We start from the raw sequence: 17,436 nt of genomic DNA, 5'->3' as shown, positions 1-17,436 counted from the left end.
GCAGTTAGATAATAACGAAAAAAATAATAACAATAAAAAAATAATAATAGTTTTGCGGGTTATGTGGTAGAGCAGCCACAGGCTGAATTTCTACCACGAGGACTTCACCAACTTATTTGACAAAAACTGTGTTGATCTTTTAGTTTCTAATGCACATCGATGTTCGTGCGATAAATTATACAATGCAGTGGTCATTAAGAAGCGGTATATTTGAGATTGGTAAACTTATATTGCTGCGTATTGTAGCATCACATAGCAAGAGTTGCATGAGTGCAAAGAACCAGGTAGGAGTTATACTGCTGTTGTCTGCTTCAGAAGGCAGGAAGGGTCACATGAACCAATAACGGTAGACCTCTGCTGCTCCGTACGCTGGCGTATGAGAGAGCATTTATGCGCGTGCTGTAGAGATCGAAGCTTTCCCTCCAGAAAGGCAGCAAGGAATATAGAGTTCTTTACGCCGAACCTGCTCAGCGTCCGGCCAGGAAAGGCATTGAAAAAAGATGCTAGAACGAGTGTTGAGAGTGGAGCGTTGCAAGCGGATAGCGAAAAATAGCTATTATAAAGCCATGAAGGTCAAACATATATGAAATTAGTTACGTTTTACTTTATATTTACAGCATTTGCGCATTTTTTAAATTTTAAATCTGGGAACGCCAGGCGTACTATAATGCTATGCCACTGGTAGTCACACTTCTAAGGGAAGCATATCTTATCCACTCATAAATGTTGTATACATGTATATTACATAAAATAGAGGCATGCCACAATTGCAATTTCAAGCATGCTAACTTCTCCAATCTATTCCTTAGGAGTAAATATCTTTGACATTAACACAGTTTTATTGAAATGTTTTTTATGTACTAATTTCTACTACACTACTGGTACTTTCAACTCACCAATTCCTTGTCCACTACAGTTTTATTCTTCACAATGCTATACACTTGACGTTCCACAATAACTGGGGGTAAAGCACCCTGAAATTTGTCTGTAGGAAACAAAGACTTAAGGTATAGCAATGATGATTCTGTGTCACTGGGTATATTGGTCAATACGAGTTCTTTAGCTGTGCTACCTTGAGTAGTTGTGGCATCTTCAAATTTTGATATTTTCTGCTGTCCATAAAGTCTCGAAACGGAAAGCCGCTTGCTCATGGCTTAGCTTCACATTTTCAGAAGTTTTGTCTGGAAAAGAAGAAGACTACAGAATAGTTTATTATTTCGCGAAATATGGTAACCATTCGTTATATCGGAGACACATTTAAATCGGATATTTTGTGTTTTGCATGATTTGTACTTAACAATTGTGTATTACGGAAGATAGTTCAAGGTGCCATTATGCTTTTTACACGAAAACAAACACATTTTTTCACATAGAGAGTAGTTTTGTTATTCCTTTTTTTCACTTCCATAACACACCATATCGCGGTCAGAGGTTGACTGGTGTGGGTATGCAGTGTTTCCAACCTTCTTCACAGAAAAATACCTACGGTAAAAGTTTACTATCCTTCGGACACCTATAATTTTTTTCGTTTTGTCAATTTTTGACATTCGTACTTATATATCGGCTTCACGGAACATTCCGTGGATGGTTTTTTGGGCTATCCATCCTGAAATCGGTGGGAAATTTAAAGTAAAAAAATATTTTCGTTTGAAATTTTTGAGTCCAAATTTCCCACCGATTCCAGGCTCCGCCCCTGGGGTAATTGACCTACTGCCCTCAACTGCTAATGCGGCCCCGCCTCCGCTCCGGCTCCCCGACTTTTTCTATAGACTCCATGTTAAAGGCATGTTAGAAATTGGCCGGAGTCACCTGCCCCCAAATGAACCCCAAACTTTTAAATCTGAAGAAATCTGTTTTCCAGGATACGGAAAACTTACCTGAATTTCACATAAAACACCTTCCCGATGTTGGACAATACTACAGGAACTTATTACGGTAAGTTGTGTCTTCTGTAGAAATGAAGAAATCTGTCCGAAGGATAGTACACTAGTACCAGTACTTACTATTGTATTCGTCATGTGTGCAAATTGTACATTATGCATGTAGCTGACGGATAGCCCCACGAACAATTTCCGATAAGGTTAGGTTAGGCAAGCAAGCATAGTTAAAAAAAGGGGGGGTTGGAAACACTGACAGAGAGTTACGTCATCAAACGTATGCAGCATCCGGTTCACGTAGGACTTGGCACTTGTGTGTCGGTGAGATATTTCTCGTGAAAAATACACAATTTCCCAGTCAAATAGATTCCACGATGAAAGGAAATACCTCGATGAACGTTGGAAACCTTAGAGAAACTCATGGTAACATTATAGTATAGGGGTGACAGATTTCTTCAAATTTACAGGAGAAAGTACTTATGGAAATCATTTTCTGTAGCGTTGTGGAAATTCATGAATGTAGTTTTGATCCACTTTAATGCGAATACATGTAGTTTTCTGCGAAAATCTCTGTCTGACATGCTGTTTCTGCTGCCGCTATTTGCTTTCTGCAGGAGAGCACAAGGTTCCGTGTGTTGAGATGACGTAACCCCATAGTCAGTGTTTCAAACTCGCAGTGTTTTCACTAGAACATGACGTGTCGAGTATTTTTTATTTTTTTTTAACTATGCTTGCCTAACCTAACTTAACCTTATGGAAAATGGTTTTTGGGGGTAACGTGAATGGTTTTTTGGGCTAACGTGAATGGTTTGTGGGGCTAACGTCCATGGTTTGCAAGGTATTAACATAATTTCAAATCCGGACACGAAAGTAGGTATTTTCCAGTGAACGAGGTTGCAACACTGCATAAATCGACAAAACACTCGCACAACGCACCCTCAACAAGCACGGTATCGCCCGCCATAATGTGTGGTAAGAGTCTAGTTTACATCCTTTTCATAAGGAATACGTGTCATATATCGTTGGAAAGGTTATTGTATAAGAAATTCAACAAACTAAATCCCAAGGGGAGGAAAAATTTCCTCGAGGAGAAAATCGAGAAAAACCGATGTTGTCCGGATATGCGTGATTGAACATACTGACATTTTTCGATGATGAAGCACATATTTAGGGGTGAAATGAGTGGTAATAGAACTTAACCTAACCTCGTAGGCATACCTCGTCCCCGTGAATGGTTAGTGACAGAAAGTGTAAAAAGAAAAACTTACCCTACGGATGCCAGAGCGCCGGCTGTCTGCTAGCACGGTTTTGTAAACGGGCAAGAAGGAATGCGCAAGAAGGACGTAAACTAGACTCTAGCCTAATGGGTTACAGAATCGAAATAACAAGTAACAGTAAATACTCGTAAATGTAAGAAATAGACATCATCTTAGTTAGAAATGCATTATTTCACCTTAGGAAATGTTCCGCATTCCAAAATAGTACGTTAGCAATGTAGATAAGTGCGAAATATATGATTTATAGGTGTCACTCCCATGCTATAATAGTACCAAACTCATTTCCGTAAGTAGTTTCTTCTGTAAAATTGAAGAAATGTGTTTCCGATATAACGAACTGTTACCCAAAATATTTAATACGTATCAGAAAAAATCTGTAAAATTGAAGAAATGTGCTTCCGATATAACGAACTGTTACCCAAAATATTTAAAACGTGTCAGAAAAAATAATGATAGCTACTTTCAAATTCTGTGGATACGTAGCACGAAGTTTATTTACAAGAAAAAGTAATCCAACTAAAACAGTTCATTAATGTGAAATGTAAAACGATGCCAATCTTAACACATTCACATAGGCTGAAGGGGAAGGCAGCTGATTAACAACACTTTAACTGGCTGCAAAAATAAATAAAAATATGAGTGAAGGAATTGCGTGCAAGTTTAATTTCTTAAAAAGACAATGGAGTATTGTCATATTACAGCATAAACCTATTAACCGATTGCTTTATTCGCATTTCGTTACGTACCAGGTGGTTTTGTTTCTTCACAGTATGTTTTCAGAATTCGTATCAATATGCGCTGTATAAAACACAACTTATTACTACTTCGTTGACCCTGTACAGTGGGATCCATGAGTATTCTTTTGGCCTTAAAGAAGATACATGACAATGACAAGCAGTGCTTGACAAATTGTCCATGAGTATTTTCACTTTTTTTTTTTCTCTTGAATCCCTGTGTTTTTAAAGAACGGAGTTCTATGTATGCTGATACAAAGGTTGTCTTGTCATCATCAGCTTGTTTCACTTTTTGAACTTCTTGTTTCGTGAAGCAAAGAGAAGAATTATGGTCACGGCCAATTTACGGGTTTTCCTCTCCACACAACAGTTTTGCTACCTTGTGTTCTGACGTCAGACGAGGTTATGTTAGGCCTGTTAGGTTAGATTCCATTAGTATAAATATAATGAAAAATTATAAGATAACTAAACTTAGCTAGCCTAACCTGACAACGTAGGCCAGGCACGTATCCAGGAATTCCTTTCGGGGGGGGCTCAACACCATTTTTTTAAGGGGTATACTAAGAACCTCACAATTGTATGTTCAAGACCAGTGGTGGCAATTGGGTTCCAAAACGGAAGGGGGGGTTGTGGAGGCCCTTAAATCGTCGCCACTGTAAGGCTGTCATTTTAATCGGAACGTTTTTTACCACTCGACTCTTCTGTTTCCATGCATTAACATTGTGTACCGGAACCATCTCAGTATGTGTGTTTGTCCATTTCTTCTCATCAGGCATAAAAACATCTATGGTGTCTTTGAGTGTTTTTACGAAGCTGTTACACATACACGGGATGGACAATCCACTCGACAATGCGAGATTCAAATTGTGGGCTGCGAACTTAATTTAAAATCTCTACGCTTGTCTCCAGCTCTCGAATATTTCTCGCTGATTCGAGCCTGAACACCACTAACGTGTCATGTCCTCCCATGTTTGCAGCTCTTATAAAAGCCTAAACCCACCAAATTGTTCAGATTCAGGGCTTAGCACTCACAAGTGTTCAAAAATACCTGTCACAGCTTCCGCTGTCTTGTCATATATCGGCACGAAACAAAGGAAGTCTTCTCGAATACAGGTGGATCACGAAACAATTAATGCACAGTGAAAACCCTTCCATTCCCAACACATCTAATGTTTCGTCTCCCAGTAAGATCAAATGCTTACTCATTTATCTCCAGTGACGAGCCCAAGGGAGAGTTGGTGAGGTCATAACCCCATTTGACCCAGTATTCCTTTTTTTTAAAAAAAAATGGCAAAATGAGGACTGACCACCAAAAATAGTATACGTAATCCCTCTTCCTTCCGAAAATCCTGGGCACGCCTCTCTTTATCTCGGACACATTTTTTAAAATCAACTCACCAGAAGTTTTTATCATTCCGTATTGGAGATTGAAGTAAGATGCATTCTTCCTGCAGAATTGGATATGATCCTTTAGGGTGCTGTCGTCAGCCTGCCTTCACACCTAACCTTAACAAGGCCCTAATTTTCCATCCTTGTGACTTGGATTTTCAAGACTTAGGAAGGTTTCAGACCGAATGGACACGCGATACATGTCGATTGGAATGGGCCAATCAACAGCAACGTTTTACACCGTAGAGACACAAAAGGCCGCACACACCTAACCTTCAGGCGACATGGTGTGAAATCTCCCTTATTAGGCCACTGTCATTGTCAGCTCGAAGTAGTAGCTTTTGTTGACGACAGAGGAAAAAAATTCTCCTCAACCGGTGTGAATGCTCCTCAGTTTTCTTCTCTCTCCTATATTTTCTGTGCTTGTTCACTATACAGGCAACACCTTACGATTTGATGTACACAGGACATGTACTATGTAGACATTTTAACGAAAAATAGGTTGAAAAGAATGGCTAGGTGGCTCAGTTGGTAGAGCCCTGATTCGGGTTCTGGTAGAGCATGCAATTTCCGCCTAAAATGTCTACATATGCAACACCTTCTTGCTTTCACTTCTCGACATTCATAAAATTTTCGGTTGTCTCTTTACGGTAGTTAAGTGTTTGAATGTGTTTCGAACCCAGTAGGCTTAAACAAAAGTATTTTTTTATACCATGAAATTCTCGGACTGCATATATACGAAATTAAGTTCTGGCAAAACTAAATCATCACTCAAAACTTTGATTTTCAGTTGATCCGTGCAGCTTATTTCTGTTTTAATAAACCACTCCAATATCCGGTACTGCTGAAATATTGACTTTAGAGAGAGAGAGAGAGATATAGAAAGATGCCTTGATCTCTTCAGCCTTCGACCCGAACTAGCACTACACCGAGGCCTCGGAAGTTCTGCTGTTGTCAATGTCTTCATTTTCGAATCACTATATCTTATAAAGCAACCAGTGGACGCTGACTGATCACTAATCGACTGTATTAATTGTCACACTTACCTCTGAAATCTCATTAACCAATTCTTTGTACAGATCAACCGAAAAATTGAATCCGCGTATTTATATCCTCATTATATTCTAGAACGTTCCGAAATAAAACGATTCGTTAATATTGCCAGTAGTTGACTCCTTCTCTCATTCAAGAACGTACCTTCTGCCGCCTTCCAGAGATTAGAAATTACAACGAATCGCCCTACATGTGGCGCTACATTTGTTGTGCAGCTTCCAAATGCTGACAAGTCTCTACATAGTGCTCAAGTGCGCTGCGACACCACAACACCGAAAGAGCAAGAAAAGTTTACATGCAATGTTAACAACAACAGGGTTATATAACATTCTACGTCTTGCCTCAATAATTGTTTATCTCCTTAAATCATCGTCACATTATTCAAAAAGCCAAAAACCTAATTTTATCTAGTGTAAAATAAAAAAAAAAAATCCTGAGGGGGCGGGGGCTCGAGCCACCTCAACCCCACCTTGGATACGTGCTATTAACAATAACAGGGTTATAGAACATTCTCCGTCTTGTCTCAATAATTATTTCTCCCAAATTATCATCACATTATTCAAGAAGCCAAAATCCTAATTTTATCTAGTGTAAACAGAAAAAAAATCCTGAAGGGGGCTCGAGCCTCCTGATTCCCACCTTTGATACGTGCTATTGACAATAATAAGGTTATAGAACACTCTCCATCTTCTCTCGATAATTATTTCTCTCAGATTTATAAATCTATTATCTTCACATTATTCAAGATGCCAAAAATTTAATTTTATGTAGTGTAAATTGAAAAATTTCCTGAGGGGGGAGGTGGCTCGAGCCACCTCATCCCCACCTTGGATGCGTGCTATTAACAATAACAGGGGAATAAAACATGCTCAGTCTTGCCTCGATAATTATTTCTCTCCTTACATTATTTTCATATTATTCAAGAAGCCAAAAACCTAATTTTATCTAACGTAAACTGAAAAATTTCCTGGGGAAAGGGTCGAGCCCCCTGTGCCCCATCTTGGATACGTGATATTATCAATAACAGGGTTACGGAAGATTCTCCGTCTTGCCTCGATAATTATTTCTCTCCTTAAATGATTGTCACATTATTTTATTTCACGCCACAAAACACAAAAACCTCATTTTATCTAGTGTAAACCTAAAACTTTCGGGGGGGGCTCGAGCCCCCCAAGCCCCCCTCTGGATACGTGCCTGAATCTAGCCCAAAATTATCATTTCTCCGATGACGTCAGAACACAAGGTTGCTCAAGTGTTGTGCGATAAGTGAGACCCCCTCCCCCAATTTACTTGATAAAATTTGTGCTGCCCACTTGGGAAAAAAATAGCTTCTAGTGCTGTTTCCACTTCGAAACGGAGAAATATAGTCATTGGCATACATAGCATGATGAAATCACGATAACACAAAGACCGAGTCTGATGCCACGTGCATCTTTTTTGAGGTTCCAGCAGAAAAAGAACGTGGCAGTAGACACTACCATATATTTTCACAAAAAAAAGTGGGATCCATGAGTATTACCGTGCCAATTGTCCATGACTATTTCCATTAATTTTTCTCTTCCATCCTATGTGTTTTTAAGCGATGGATTCTTTTGTATGCTGGTGCAGAAGTTGTCAACAGCTTGTTTTGATTTTTCTTTTAATTCTTGAAGATCCTATTGGATCAAATGAAGTGCACAAACATGCGGATGGATAATTTACACGGTAATACTCATGGATCCCACTGTACAAATTAGCAAATCAACTCCTCCTGTTTTGATCTCTCCAAGTCATGGTTATTTCGTTACAACGGTTCTCAAGTGGTGACACGTTTCGTCTGCAAGGTCTGGAACTGTATGTGAAGCAGTTTGTTGGAATTGCAAGTGATGAAATTTGCAGCACAGTTAATATAAAAACTTTGAATGATATGCACTTACTGAATGCCAATTGTTTAAAAAATGGCAAGTGTTGTGTTTGTCCATCCAGATCTCGGAATCGGCGGTGCTGAAAGACTGGTCGTAGATGCAGCGCTTGCACTGAAATCCAAAGGGAATACAGTGCACTTTGTAACATCACATCACAATCCGAAGCACTGTTTCACAGAAACCAGGGATGGAACACTTCAAGTAACAGTAGTAGGCGACTGGCTTCCGAGACAAATTTTCGGACGATTTTATGCATTGTGTGCGTACGTACGAATGATATATGCAGCCTTGTACTTGGTTTTCATCAGCAACCTTAAACCTGATATTGTGATTTGTGATCTAGTATCAGCATGCATACCAATCTTACGTATGGGCAAGGGAAAAGTAATTTTCTATTGCCATTTTCCAGACCAACTTTTAAGTAAGAAGGGTGGCGTTTTGAAAAGTGTCTACCGAGGAGTATTGGACTGGTTGGAAGAATACACTACTAGTAAAGCAAATAAAATTTTGGTCAATAGTAAATTTACAGCAAATGTATTTAAGTCAACATTCAGAGGAATAACAAGTAGACCAGAAGTTCTGTATCCTTCCTTAAATACAGAGTTTTTTGATCAAGAAGTGGAAAATACTTCATTGGAAAATGTTTTGAACAAACAGCTTTCCCCAGATTCTGTTGTATTTCTTTCTATTAACAGATATGAACGAAAGAAAAACCTTAGACTAGGTCTGCTTGCCATGTCTAAAGTGCAACAAAGTGTTACAGACGATGAATGGAAATGTATACATTTTGTCATGGCAGGGGGTTATGACACAAGAGTAATTGAAAATGTAGAATACTTTGAAGAGCTGGTTCAAGAAGCGAAAGCTTTGGGTATAGAAGACAATATGACATTTTTAAAATCACCATCGGATTTACAAAAATTGTCATTACTACGTTATTGTCATGTACTAGTGTACACTCCTTCCAATGAACACTTTGGAATTGTACCATTGGAAGCTATGTACATGGGTAAACCAGTAATAGCTGTGAATAGTGGGGGACCAAAAGAAACCGTGATGGATGGTGAAACTGGATTTCTTTGTACTGGTGCAACTGAATTTTCTGCATCTATGTTGGATTGCTTCAAGAATAAAAGTGGTTTGAGAAAGAGATTAGGCAATGCTGGGAGGCAGAGAGTTAAAAACAATTTTTCTTTCCAGGCATTTGCTGGTAATTTACAGACCATTGTGGAAAACTTAATGGATACCCACAGATCTCGGTAATATGCTTTCATTACATTTTAATATGAATGCAGTATTCCTTTGTAAATACAAAGGGTATGAAATGGTTGATTATTGAAAACAATGCATTGTTAATTTTTTGTTAATGTACCTGCATAGTGGGACCAGTTTCTTATAAAGTGAGAATGAAGTACCGAGAGCCTGGTGTAAAGCATGTGGGGTGTCAATAGGGTGAATGATAATTTTGGGAGCATTTCATGTACAGTTCCTCCTAATAAGTGTTAAATTGTGAATAATTGGAACATGTACACAGAAATTGTAATTTTTAAAAAAAAGACTACATGTATGCAAATGGTGCATAATTTATAATTTATTGTGTGTTTATTCTACTCAGTATTAATCATAAAATAAATATTTCAGCAGGAAATAAATGTTTCTTTTGAATATTATTGTAGGACTTTAAAAAAATGGGTACTTGTTTACTATCCTTCAAATACATTTATTTATTTTGGTAAATATGCTATAACGCCCGGACACCTTTCACTCATTTATTTCCTTAATTTTACCACTAGTACTTACCTATTTTGCCTTGCGGAACATTCTTTAAGGTGAAGTTATGCCCTTTTCCATAAAATACTGTCAACTTTTCATATTACGATTGATTATTTGTCTTACTTGTTCCGCTTCTGTAATAGACAATATGGCGTGCACTCGTAATGGATCATGACGTGCCAGCTTGTGTTTTGTCGATTTTCAGTGCGCAAGCAGTGTTTCAAACCTTCATGACGGAAAATTACGTACTATTTCCATTTTTTTTTCATGTTTACCTCCACAAACCATGCACGTTAGCCCCAAAAACCATCCACGGGTAGCCCCACAAACCATGGACGTTAGCCCCAAACTCCATCCATGGGTAACCCCACAAACTATTGACGTTAGCCCCAAAAACCATCCACGGATAGCCCCACAAACCATTCACACAAGGTTAGGTTAGGCCTGTTAAGTTAGGTTCCATTAGCACTCATTTCACCCCTAAATTCATCGAAAAAAGAAAGTGCGGCGAACATAGTTAAAAATAGAAATTTTCGTAAAAAGAAGGCAAGTTTGGAAACACTGCAGAGATCGCGTGACTTTCAACGCTCTCGCCATCTGCACACACACAATGGAAGCAACGGCATAATGTGGCCAGCAATGCCAATTTCTTACGTAAAAAGTGATTAATTCTTGTTCGGCAGCATTAAACTACGAAGTTTTTACTTCCCGTGAAAGAAAATACCTCCAAGAACATCCAGAATGCTAAAGAAACTCATTTCAGTAAGTACTTTCTCCTGTAAATTTGAAGAAATCCGTCCAGGCGATATTGCATATTTACCTTTATTTTTACAGAAGAAACTACTTACCGTAATAAGTTCCTGTAGCATTGTCGAACATCGGGAAGGTGTTTTGTGTGATGTGGGAATGTTTCATAGCTGAAATTCATGTTGTTTGTTGAAAATTAATTCTCCGACGAAGAATAGCTAGCCCCACGAACCATTGGCACGTGGATAGGTTAGTTCTGTTAGGTTAGGAAACATATATAAAATTTGGTGTCGTGTTAGTATCAGGATCTAGAAATTGGAAATAATTGCGAACCATTGACGCGTGGTTAGGTTAGTTCATCTCAGGCAAGCGAAAAGGCCTATCAGAAAGACGAACTGGTAATGTGAAAAATTGCAATTAATTTAATCAAAACAACGTTGATACACCTTCAGGAATGTTCCGCGAAGCAGATACGTAAGTACGAATGTCAAAAATTGACGAAACGAAAAAATTAGGGGTGTCCGAAGGATGTAAATTTTTACCAAAAAAATGATAATGGGCATTTGCGATAAACAACCACCTCACACTTGCTGCTTTTATAATTATATATATATTACATACTTCTCACATGTTGCACCTTGGTTTTAAAGATGTTAAGTTGATATTACACCAAAAATACCCAACCTGTCATAATTGGTTAAATTTGTATTTTGTAGAATCACAATAACTTGTGACGAGTACTGCTGTAACAAATCAATTTCTAGGGTATGGCAATATCAATGATTAAAACCATTTACATGAATGAATATAAATGTCAATATGATGAAATACCTTTTATAGGGAAAAAAAATCCCGTTTTGTGCACAAATTGAATGGGCTTGTTGCAGACAAGACATTGGGCATCCACTAATGGGCTGTTCTTAATTTGTTCTCGCAAATTTATTTCTTAACGCAAGTAGCCCATCTTTTATGCAAAATGGTATCAGGTTTTACGTAGAAGTGCTTCATAGTTTGTCATTTACGAAACCCTGTAGATGCATATCTCCATGTCTTGAGAGACGAAAGTGCATAGTTCACTCAATTTACAGAGTTGCATGAAAATGCCAACTTCTCCCAAACTGCTTACCAGGCAAGGCCACCAATATATCTGATGTTTTTCATGTGATAGATGTTCCAGCCAGTACCTTTGATCAAATTAAATACCTGCTATGTTGACTCACACTTTTGATCATCCCATGTAAATTTTAAACTTCCTCAGCTATATTGAAGCAGTGAACATTTTACATTTGCTATAGAACGGGCCCATGGTCATATCCTACACCCTCGATTTCGCAAGGATTTTTTTTTTATTTTTTTTTTTTATGGAGATTGTGTCTTGCAAATCCTGAAGAACAAAATTTTGGGAGCGCGGAAACAAGTATTTAGAACTCTACAGTCATTTAAAGTTGCGAGGTGGAACTGTACTTGCAGCCATGTTAGTTTCGTAGCGCCCATACTCTACTTGTGGCCATGTTAGTTTCGTTGCACCTGTACTACAGCGCCTTGAATAACGTAGTGTGGAAAACGGCACAGTTCTGCGCGCTCTGGCTGGTTCCACTCGAAAATGATCCGCTAGAGGCGCTGGTGTTGAACCCGGTGCTTGGTATTCGTCTGCTTATAATGGAAGTAAATGGAGTTTTCGCTGCAAGGTCTGATTCTTTTATATGAAGCATTTCTATGAATGTGATAATTGCTATGATATTTGGTAACAGTGGTCGCGAAGATATTAACGAACATTCTAGACAGTCGACTACGTCCTGTTATCCTCATACTTTCGTTAATAATACGGGAGAAAAAATACACGTGGAATGCTCTTGGCAACTAAATTTTTGTGTATGAATTAGGTTCATTATTATTATCATCATCATCATTTCTTTTAAAGATATACACATTTGTATTTTGGATATTTACTGTCTCTTTTCTTCCGCTTTAAACTAATCGCGGTGATGATGATAATGATGATTGCATGAAACGACAAGGTGAACCCCACAAAACTTTCTTAGTGCCATCGACATGTCAGGAAACTTTCAAACCAATGGAACAAGCGACACGGGATGTTCACACTGTCACACTAGTGACACACACTTCCAGACTGTAAAATAGCATTCATTGCACATGAGGGTCCAAACAGCAAACGACACGTTCATACGGCGTATTCGCGTGCTACTTCGGTCGGAAAGCTCCTTAAAGGAAGGGTGCTCAGACCGAAGCGACGCGCTACAGGGGGAGTTCCCAACTAAATGACAAGCGACATGGTGCCTTCAGTCTATTGGCAAGGGTTCGCTGCTAATTGTGCGAACAACAGATAGGCAACACGAAAAACTGCACATTACAACAACAGATCTAGGCGACACGATAAGTCACACGTGTTGCTTTGTCGCTTCTGCATCTCTCAAACTGGGCCATTTCCTCAATAGCTTCCAACATGTTGCCGTGGTTTGTTGTTCCCGCATGCGCGATGCAATGAGTGTCTTGCTTTAGGGAGATTGCGCACCAAAGCGACAAGGGGCACGCGACACTTGTCGCTTGAGGATTTCACCAACCGAACGCTGGCCTGTGCTTCCCGTCATGCCGCTATGATGTGAAATGTTGCTCTTGATTTGCTCCTTTAAAAGCAACATGTGTCGCTTCGGTGTGAAAGTTGCCTTGGACCGAAGGACCCGTGTCGCTTTGGTGTGAAATCCTCGTATCGTTTGTCGCGTGTCGCTTTGGTGTAAAATCATCTTGAAACGGTGCAGTTAGAGCTTGTGTCCCTACGGTTCGAAAGGCTGCATTGATTACGGACTGCTCGCTTCCAAGCGACACTTGTGGTTTGTCGCCTCGGTATGAAATATCTCACAGGATACTATTTATATTCTAATAACATAGAAAAATAAAAGTCTAGTACACAATCCAACACCTGACGTCCGGAATCACTTTGCGATGTTTCTTCTTGTGTTACGCATGCTATTTATTTATTAATTTTATTTTACTTTTCTTTCCAAATTAATGTAATTCCGTGACTGCAAATCACTCCACAAATATGTTTCCATCAATTCACGTACCGTCTTTCAAGACAAACAAATCTACATAATATATTCCAAAAACTAACAAAGCCGCATTACTTTCATAAGAAAATTAGCACCGATACTGATCGCACTGCCATCTGTTTCTCATCCGTCTGGGGAACCAGTTTCTTGGGTCGTTTTCCACACTACGTTATTCAAGGTGCTGTACCTGTACCGACAGATATATGTAAAAGTCAGTTTTTCAGGGCTGTACCCCAAGAAATTTCATAAAATTTGCTGGCTCCAAATTTCCCGCTGATTCTGGGCTCTGGCCCTGGGGTAATTAACCTACCGCCTTCTACCGCTACCACGGCCTCACCTTTCTCTATAGTCCCTTTGGAAAGCATCAGCCACCTGCCGAACATTATTTTTACCAAAAATTTAAACCTCAGAAGGTAACTTACCTCTTTATCCATTATACCATTCCAGAAGTCACAGGTGCGCCTGTGACATGAATCCATGTTGGAAGCCCTCAAAAACTGTGTTGACGTTATGTACACAAAGAATTTTAATATTACAAAAACTTAAGTTTCGTAGCACATAGATGTGAAAAAATTACCTTCCGCACTATTATGAAACACCCTTTTCTTGGAAGAAACTTATATTATGACGAAAATATTTCAAATGTGGCCAAAATCGAGGGTGTAGGATGTGACTACTGAGCCTATAGAACTTCCAAAGCATTGATTTTATAGTGTTCTGCACCTCCATTTCTTCAGCATAGGGAATTATATACTTTGACAAGTTAACAGAAAATTAGTTCTTAATTTTTCACAAAATATTGATTATTTATTGGGTAAATTTCTCGTATCGGACAAACGGCTGAAATTTGCTAGTTCATTTAATTTGAATATTCGTTCACGCAAATAAGCTCTATTTGCGACATATCGAGTAAGTTTTCTTCGTTTCTTTTTGCCTTCAGTAACACGCAAAATGGCGGTCACAGTTTCACTACCGTACTCTGCATGCAGTGTTTCCACCCCACTGCACCCAAAAATACCTACGTAGCCCCACGAACCATTTCCGGTAAGGTTAGGTAGGGTCACTATAGGTTACAATAGTTAAAAATTGGTTTCGAAAAAAATATGCATAGCCCCACACACCATTCTCGCATAGCCCCACGAACCATTGACACATAGCCCCACAAACCATTTGCGGAAACGTACCTTCTTCAGTTACAAAAACACGTGTTTGGAAACACTGACCGGGATTACGTCATCAGACACAGGCTACATCCACCTGGAAGTAAATGGATGCAAGAACTTTCGTGCATCGGTCACACATTTATATCGAAAAATAGATGATTTACCGGCAAAATTCAATGAACGATGCGAGAAAACACTTCCCCGAACTTCCACAAATCTAAAGAAACTACATTCGGTAAGTAATTTCTCCTGTAAATTTGAAGAAATCAGTTTGTCCGATACGAGAAATTTACCATTTATTGTACTTACAACATTCCATTTGGCTATGTTTGTAAATTTATGTCACATATGCAAGGATAATGCATACAGGTGGGTCTATGATTGGTAACAAACAATCATTGATTCAAGATGAATGACATCAAGTGAATTATGAAAAGTTTATTAGAAATATAAGTAAAAAAAGTAAACTCACCTGGTCGATAGCCCGAGAGAATTTTTCATCATTCTTTCCTAGGAAAGCTTCAAGACAACTACAACTAACATTTTCACATATGCATACAATTTCATAATTAAGGTACTCACGTTTTTCGTGAAGCTGTTTTACATTTTTTCTATTAATTTCGGTAGCCACTGCCACCATCCTCGTTGGAATTCGTCTCTCATTCCCATAGTATGAATACAATTTCAATTCAAGTCTGTATGGAAACGAATACTTAAAAAGAGCAAATAAAAGTATGTTGATATTTAAATCATTAACTTCCATGATCAGATGATTTTTTTAGTTATTTCTGGATGCAAGGACAACGAAGTAAAATTAAAAATGCATGGAACTGAACGACTGTATGCAGTACAGGCAGGATTTTAAAGTAGTTTCCACATATTTCAATCATGCTCCTTAGATGTTATGTTTATTTTTATATTAGATAACATTGTTATATTAAACTTCCTGCTTCTCTCAACACCAGTGAGATGCAAGATTTTTTTTATAGCAAGAAAGAAAAAGAGGGTGGGGAAGAGGGCATCTCATAAAATGTTAACTCTCTTGAACAGCAGCAATTAATAAGTAATAGTACAATTATAATTTTGACAGCCTGTGTAAATTTTCTAAGCATGTCTAAACTTAGCACCAAAAATGAATATTACTGATTCATAGAAATTGCCTTTTCTGTTATATTACACTAGTCCACCCAAACAACATCCAAAATGCTGAGGAACATATGGTGTAAAACAGAGTACATATACAGGGTGTTGGAATTGAAACGCCCTAATTTCAACTGTGTGCAACTCCACATGTGTTGGATGCATCCAAATGAATATGCACAGTCCTAAAATTTCTGTGAGGAAAGTAGTAATTAGTACATTTGGTACATTTTTAGTGTCTCACGGAGGATGTGCATCCGATACTCGATTTCCCACCAGGTTGCCTGTAGCATGTTGGTTGTCCCATATAATCCTATCACGAAGCCGTAAGAGTTCTCTCTCTGGTTGGCCCCACAGGAAAAAAAAAACATCAAGTGGGGTAATGTCAGGCACATGCAGAAATGTACTAATTACTACTTTGCTCACAGAAACTTTAGGACTATGTATATTCATTAATTCATTTGGATGCATCAAATACATGTGGAGTTAGACATTTGAAATTAGGGCATTTCAATTCGGACACCCTGTATTGCCACAAATGGTGCACGTGTCAAATTGTTGTAAAAAAAAAAGAAGTAAATGAGTAATAAGTACTGGATGTGGAAATCTTTTAGCTGCTCTATAATTTTATATACAGTGTGTCCACCAAGAAACTGCAATATTTTAAAAATTTATTAGTCTTGGATATCACCTTATACAGCTGTAACTGGAGCCGGAACAGGAGAAACTCAGGAGTTTACATGGAGATTTTGTAGTGCACATCACAGCCACGGTGGCGTTTGCATTCATTCATTTTCTACAATGATTACTCTTGAGCTGATTGTATGGTCTTGGGCAGATACATTCTTTGGTCAGGTGAAACGAGGCTGCCACATCTCTAGTCTTGAAACATTTAAGACTTCCCAGATAGCACAGTGAGCTTGCATCATGCTTATATCATGCACACCATATCCAACTGGTTTCGACAAGCTACTTCAAGGTTGCCATGAGCTTTTGTGCCATCTGGGTCTCCAAAAATGGCATCACTTTTCGACATGTGCCGTGTATTGAACGAACACCCGTGTAGAAAGCTCGGTATCTTGGAAGTGGATAAGAAAACATGGATACCACAACCAAGATTTTCAGAACCATGCCTTCAAGCAAAAATCAAACCATTTCTTGGCAGAAGTGACAAGTGTGTCACTTGGAAACAAACCTTCAGAAATAAATGCAACCTTTCATATCGGAGTGAGAAACAAGTTGTACACATCACTTGCATGTTACTCAGACTGGACTATTTTCTCAATAATCTTGTCCCTCCCTATCTGTTAG

At 38.6% G+C, this 17,436-nt stretch overlaps 2 protein-coding genes across 4 annotated transcripts in view; one reads left to right on the top strand and one right to left on the bottom strand.

Moving 5' to 3' along the window:
• LOC145999563 (winged helix repair factor 1-like) overlaps nucleotides 1-14,265 on the bottom strand; it is a 38,833-nt gene extending 24,568 nt beyond the window's left edge. The window contains exons 1-2 of one of the 3 annotated variants that reach the window (XM_083136575.1): nucleotides 14,245-14,265; nucleotides 897-1,181 (exon numbers count right to left, since the gene is read on the bottom strand). In XM_083136575.1, coding sequence (XP_082992701.1) covers nucleotides 897-1,151 — 255 coding nt within the window. In that variant the 5' untranslated portion in view covers nucleotides 1,152-1,181; nucleotides 14,245-14,265. Of the gene's footprint in view, nucleotides 1-896; nucleotides 1,182-3,653; nucleotides 3,767-3,900; nucleotides 4,032-14,244 lie in introns of those variants that run through there. The other 2 variants (XM_083136573.1, XM_083136574.1) reach the window with 2 other exon arrangements.
• Nucleotides 8,126-9,779, top strand: Alg2 (alpha-1,3/1,6-mannosyltransferase Alg2). The gene has a single exon (XM_083136572.1). It carries the CDS (start codon nucleotides 8,268-8,270, stop codon nucleotides 9,495-9,497), a length of 1,230 nt encoding a protein of 409 aa, XP_082992698.1. The 5' UTR covers nucleotides 8,126-8,267; the 3' UTR covers nucleotides 9,498-9,779.
• Nucleotides 14,266-17,436: the final 3,171 nt, after the last annotated feature.

The sequence above is a fragment of the Lepisma saccharinum genome, chromosome 15, assembly GCF_977018435.1.
Source record: "Lepisma saccharinum chromosome 15, izLepSacc3.1, whole genome shotgun sequence".
In the NCBI taxonomy this organism is placed as follows: domain Eukaryota; kingdom Metazoa; phylum Arthropoda; class Insecta; order Zygentoma; family Lepismatidae; genus Lepisma; species Lepisma saccharinum.
The sequence above is the reverse complement of the archived record's forward strand: the minus strand, read 5'-3'. Positions and strand labels throughout refer to the sequence as shown.

Excerpts from the sequence above, each read along its gene's own strand:
- Alg2 (XM_083136572.1), top strand. The coding sequence starts at position 8,268 with ATGGCAAGTGTTGTGTTTGTCCATCCAGATCTCGGAATCGGCGGTGCT.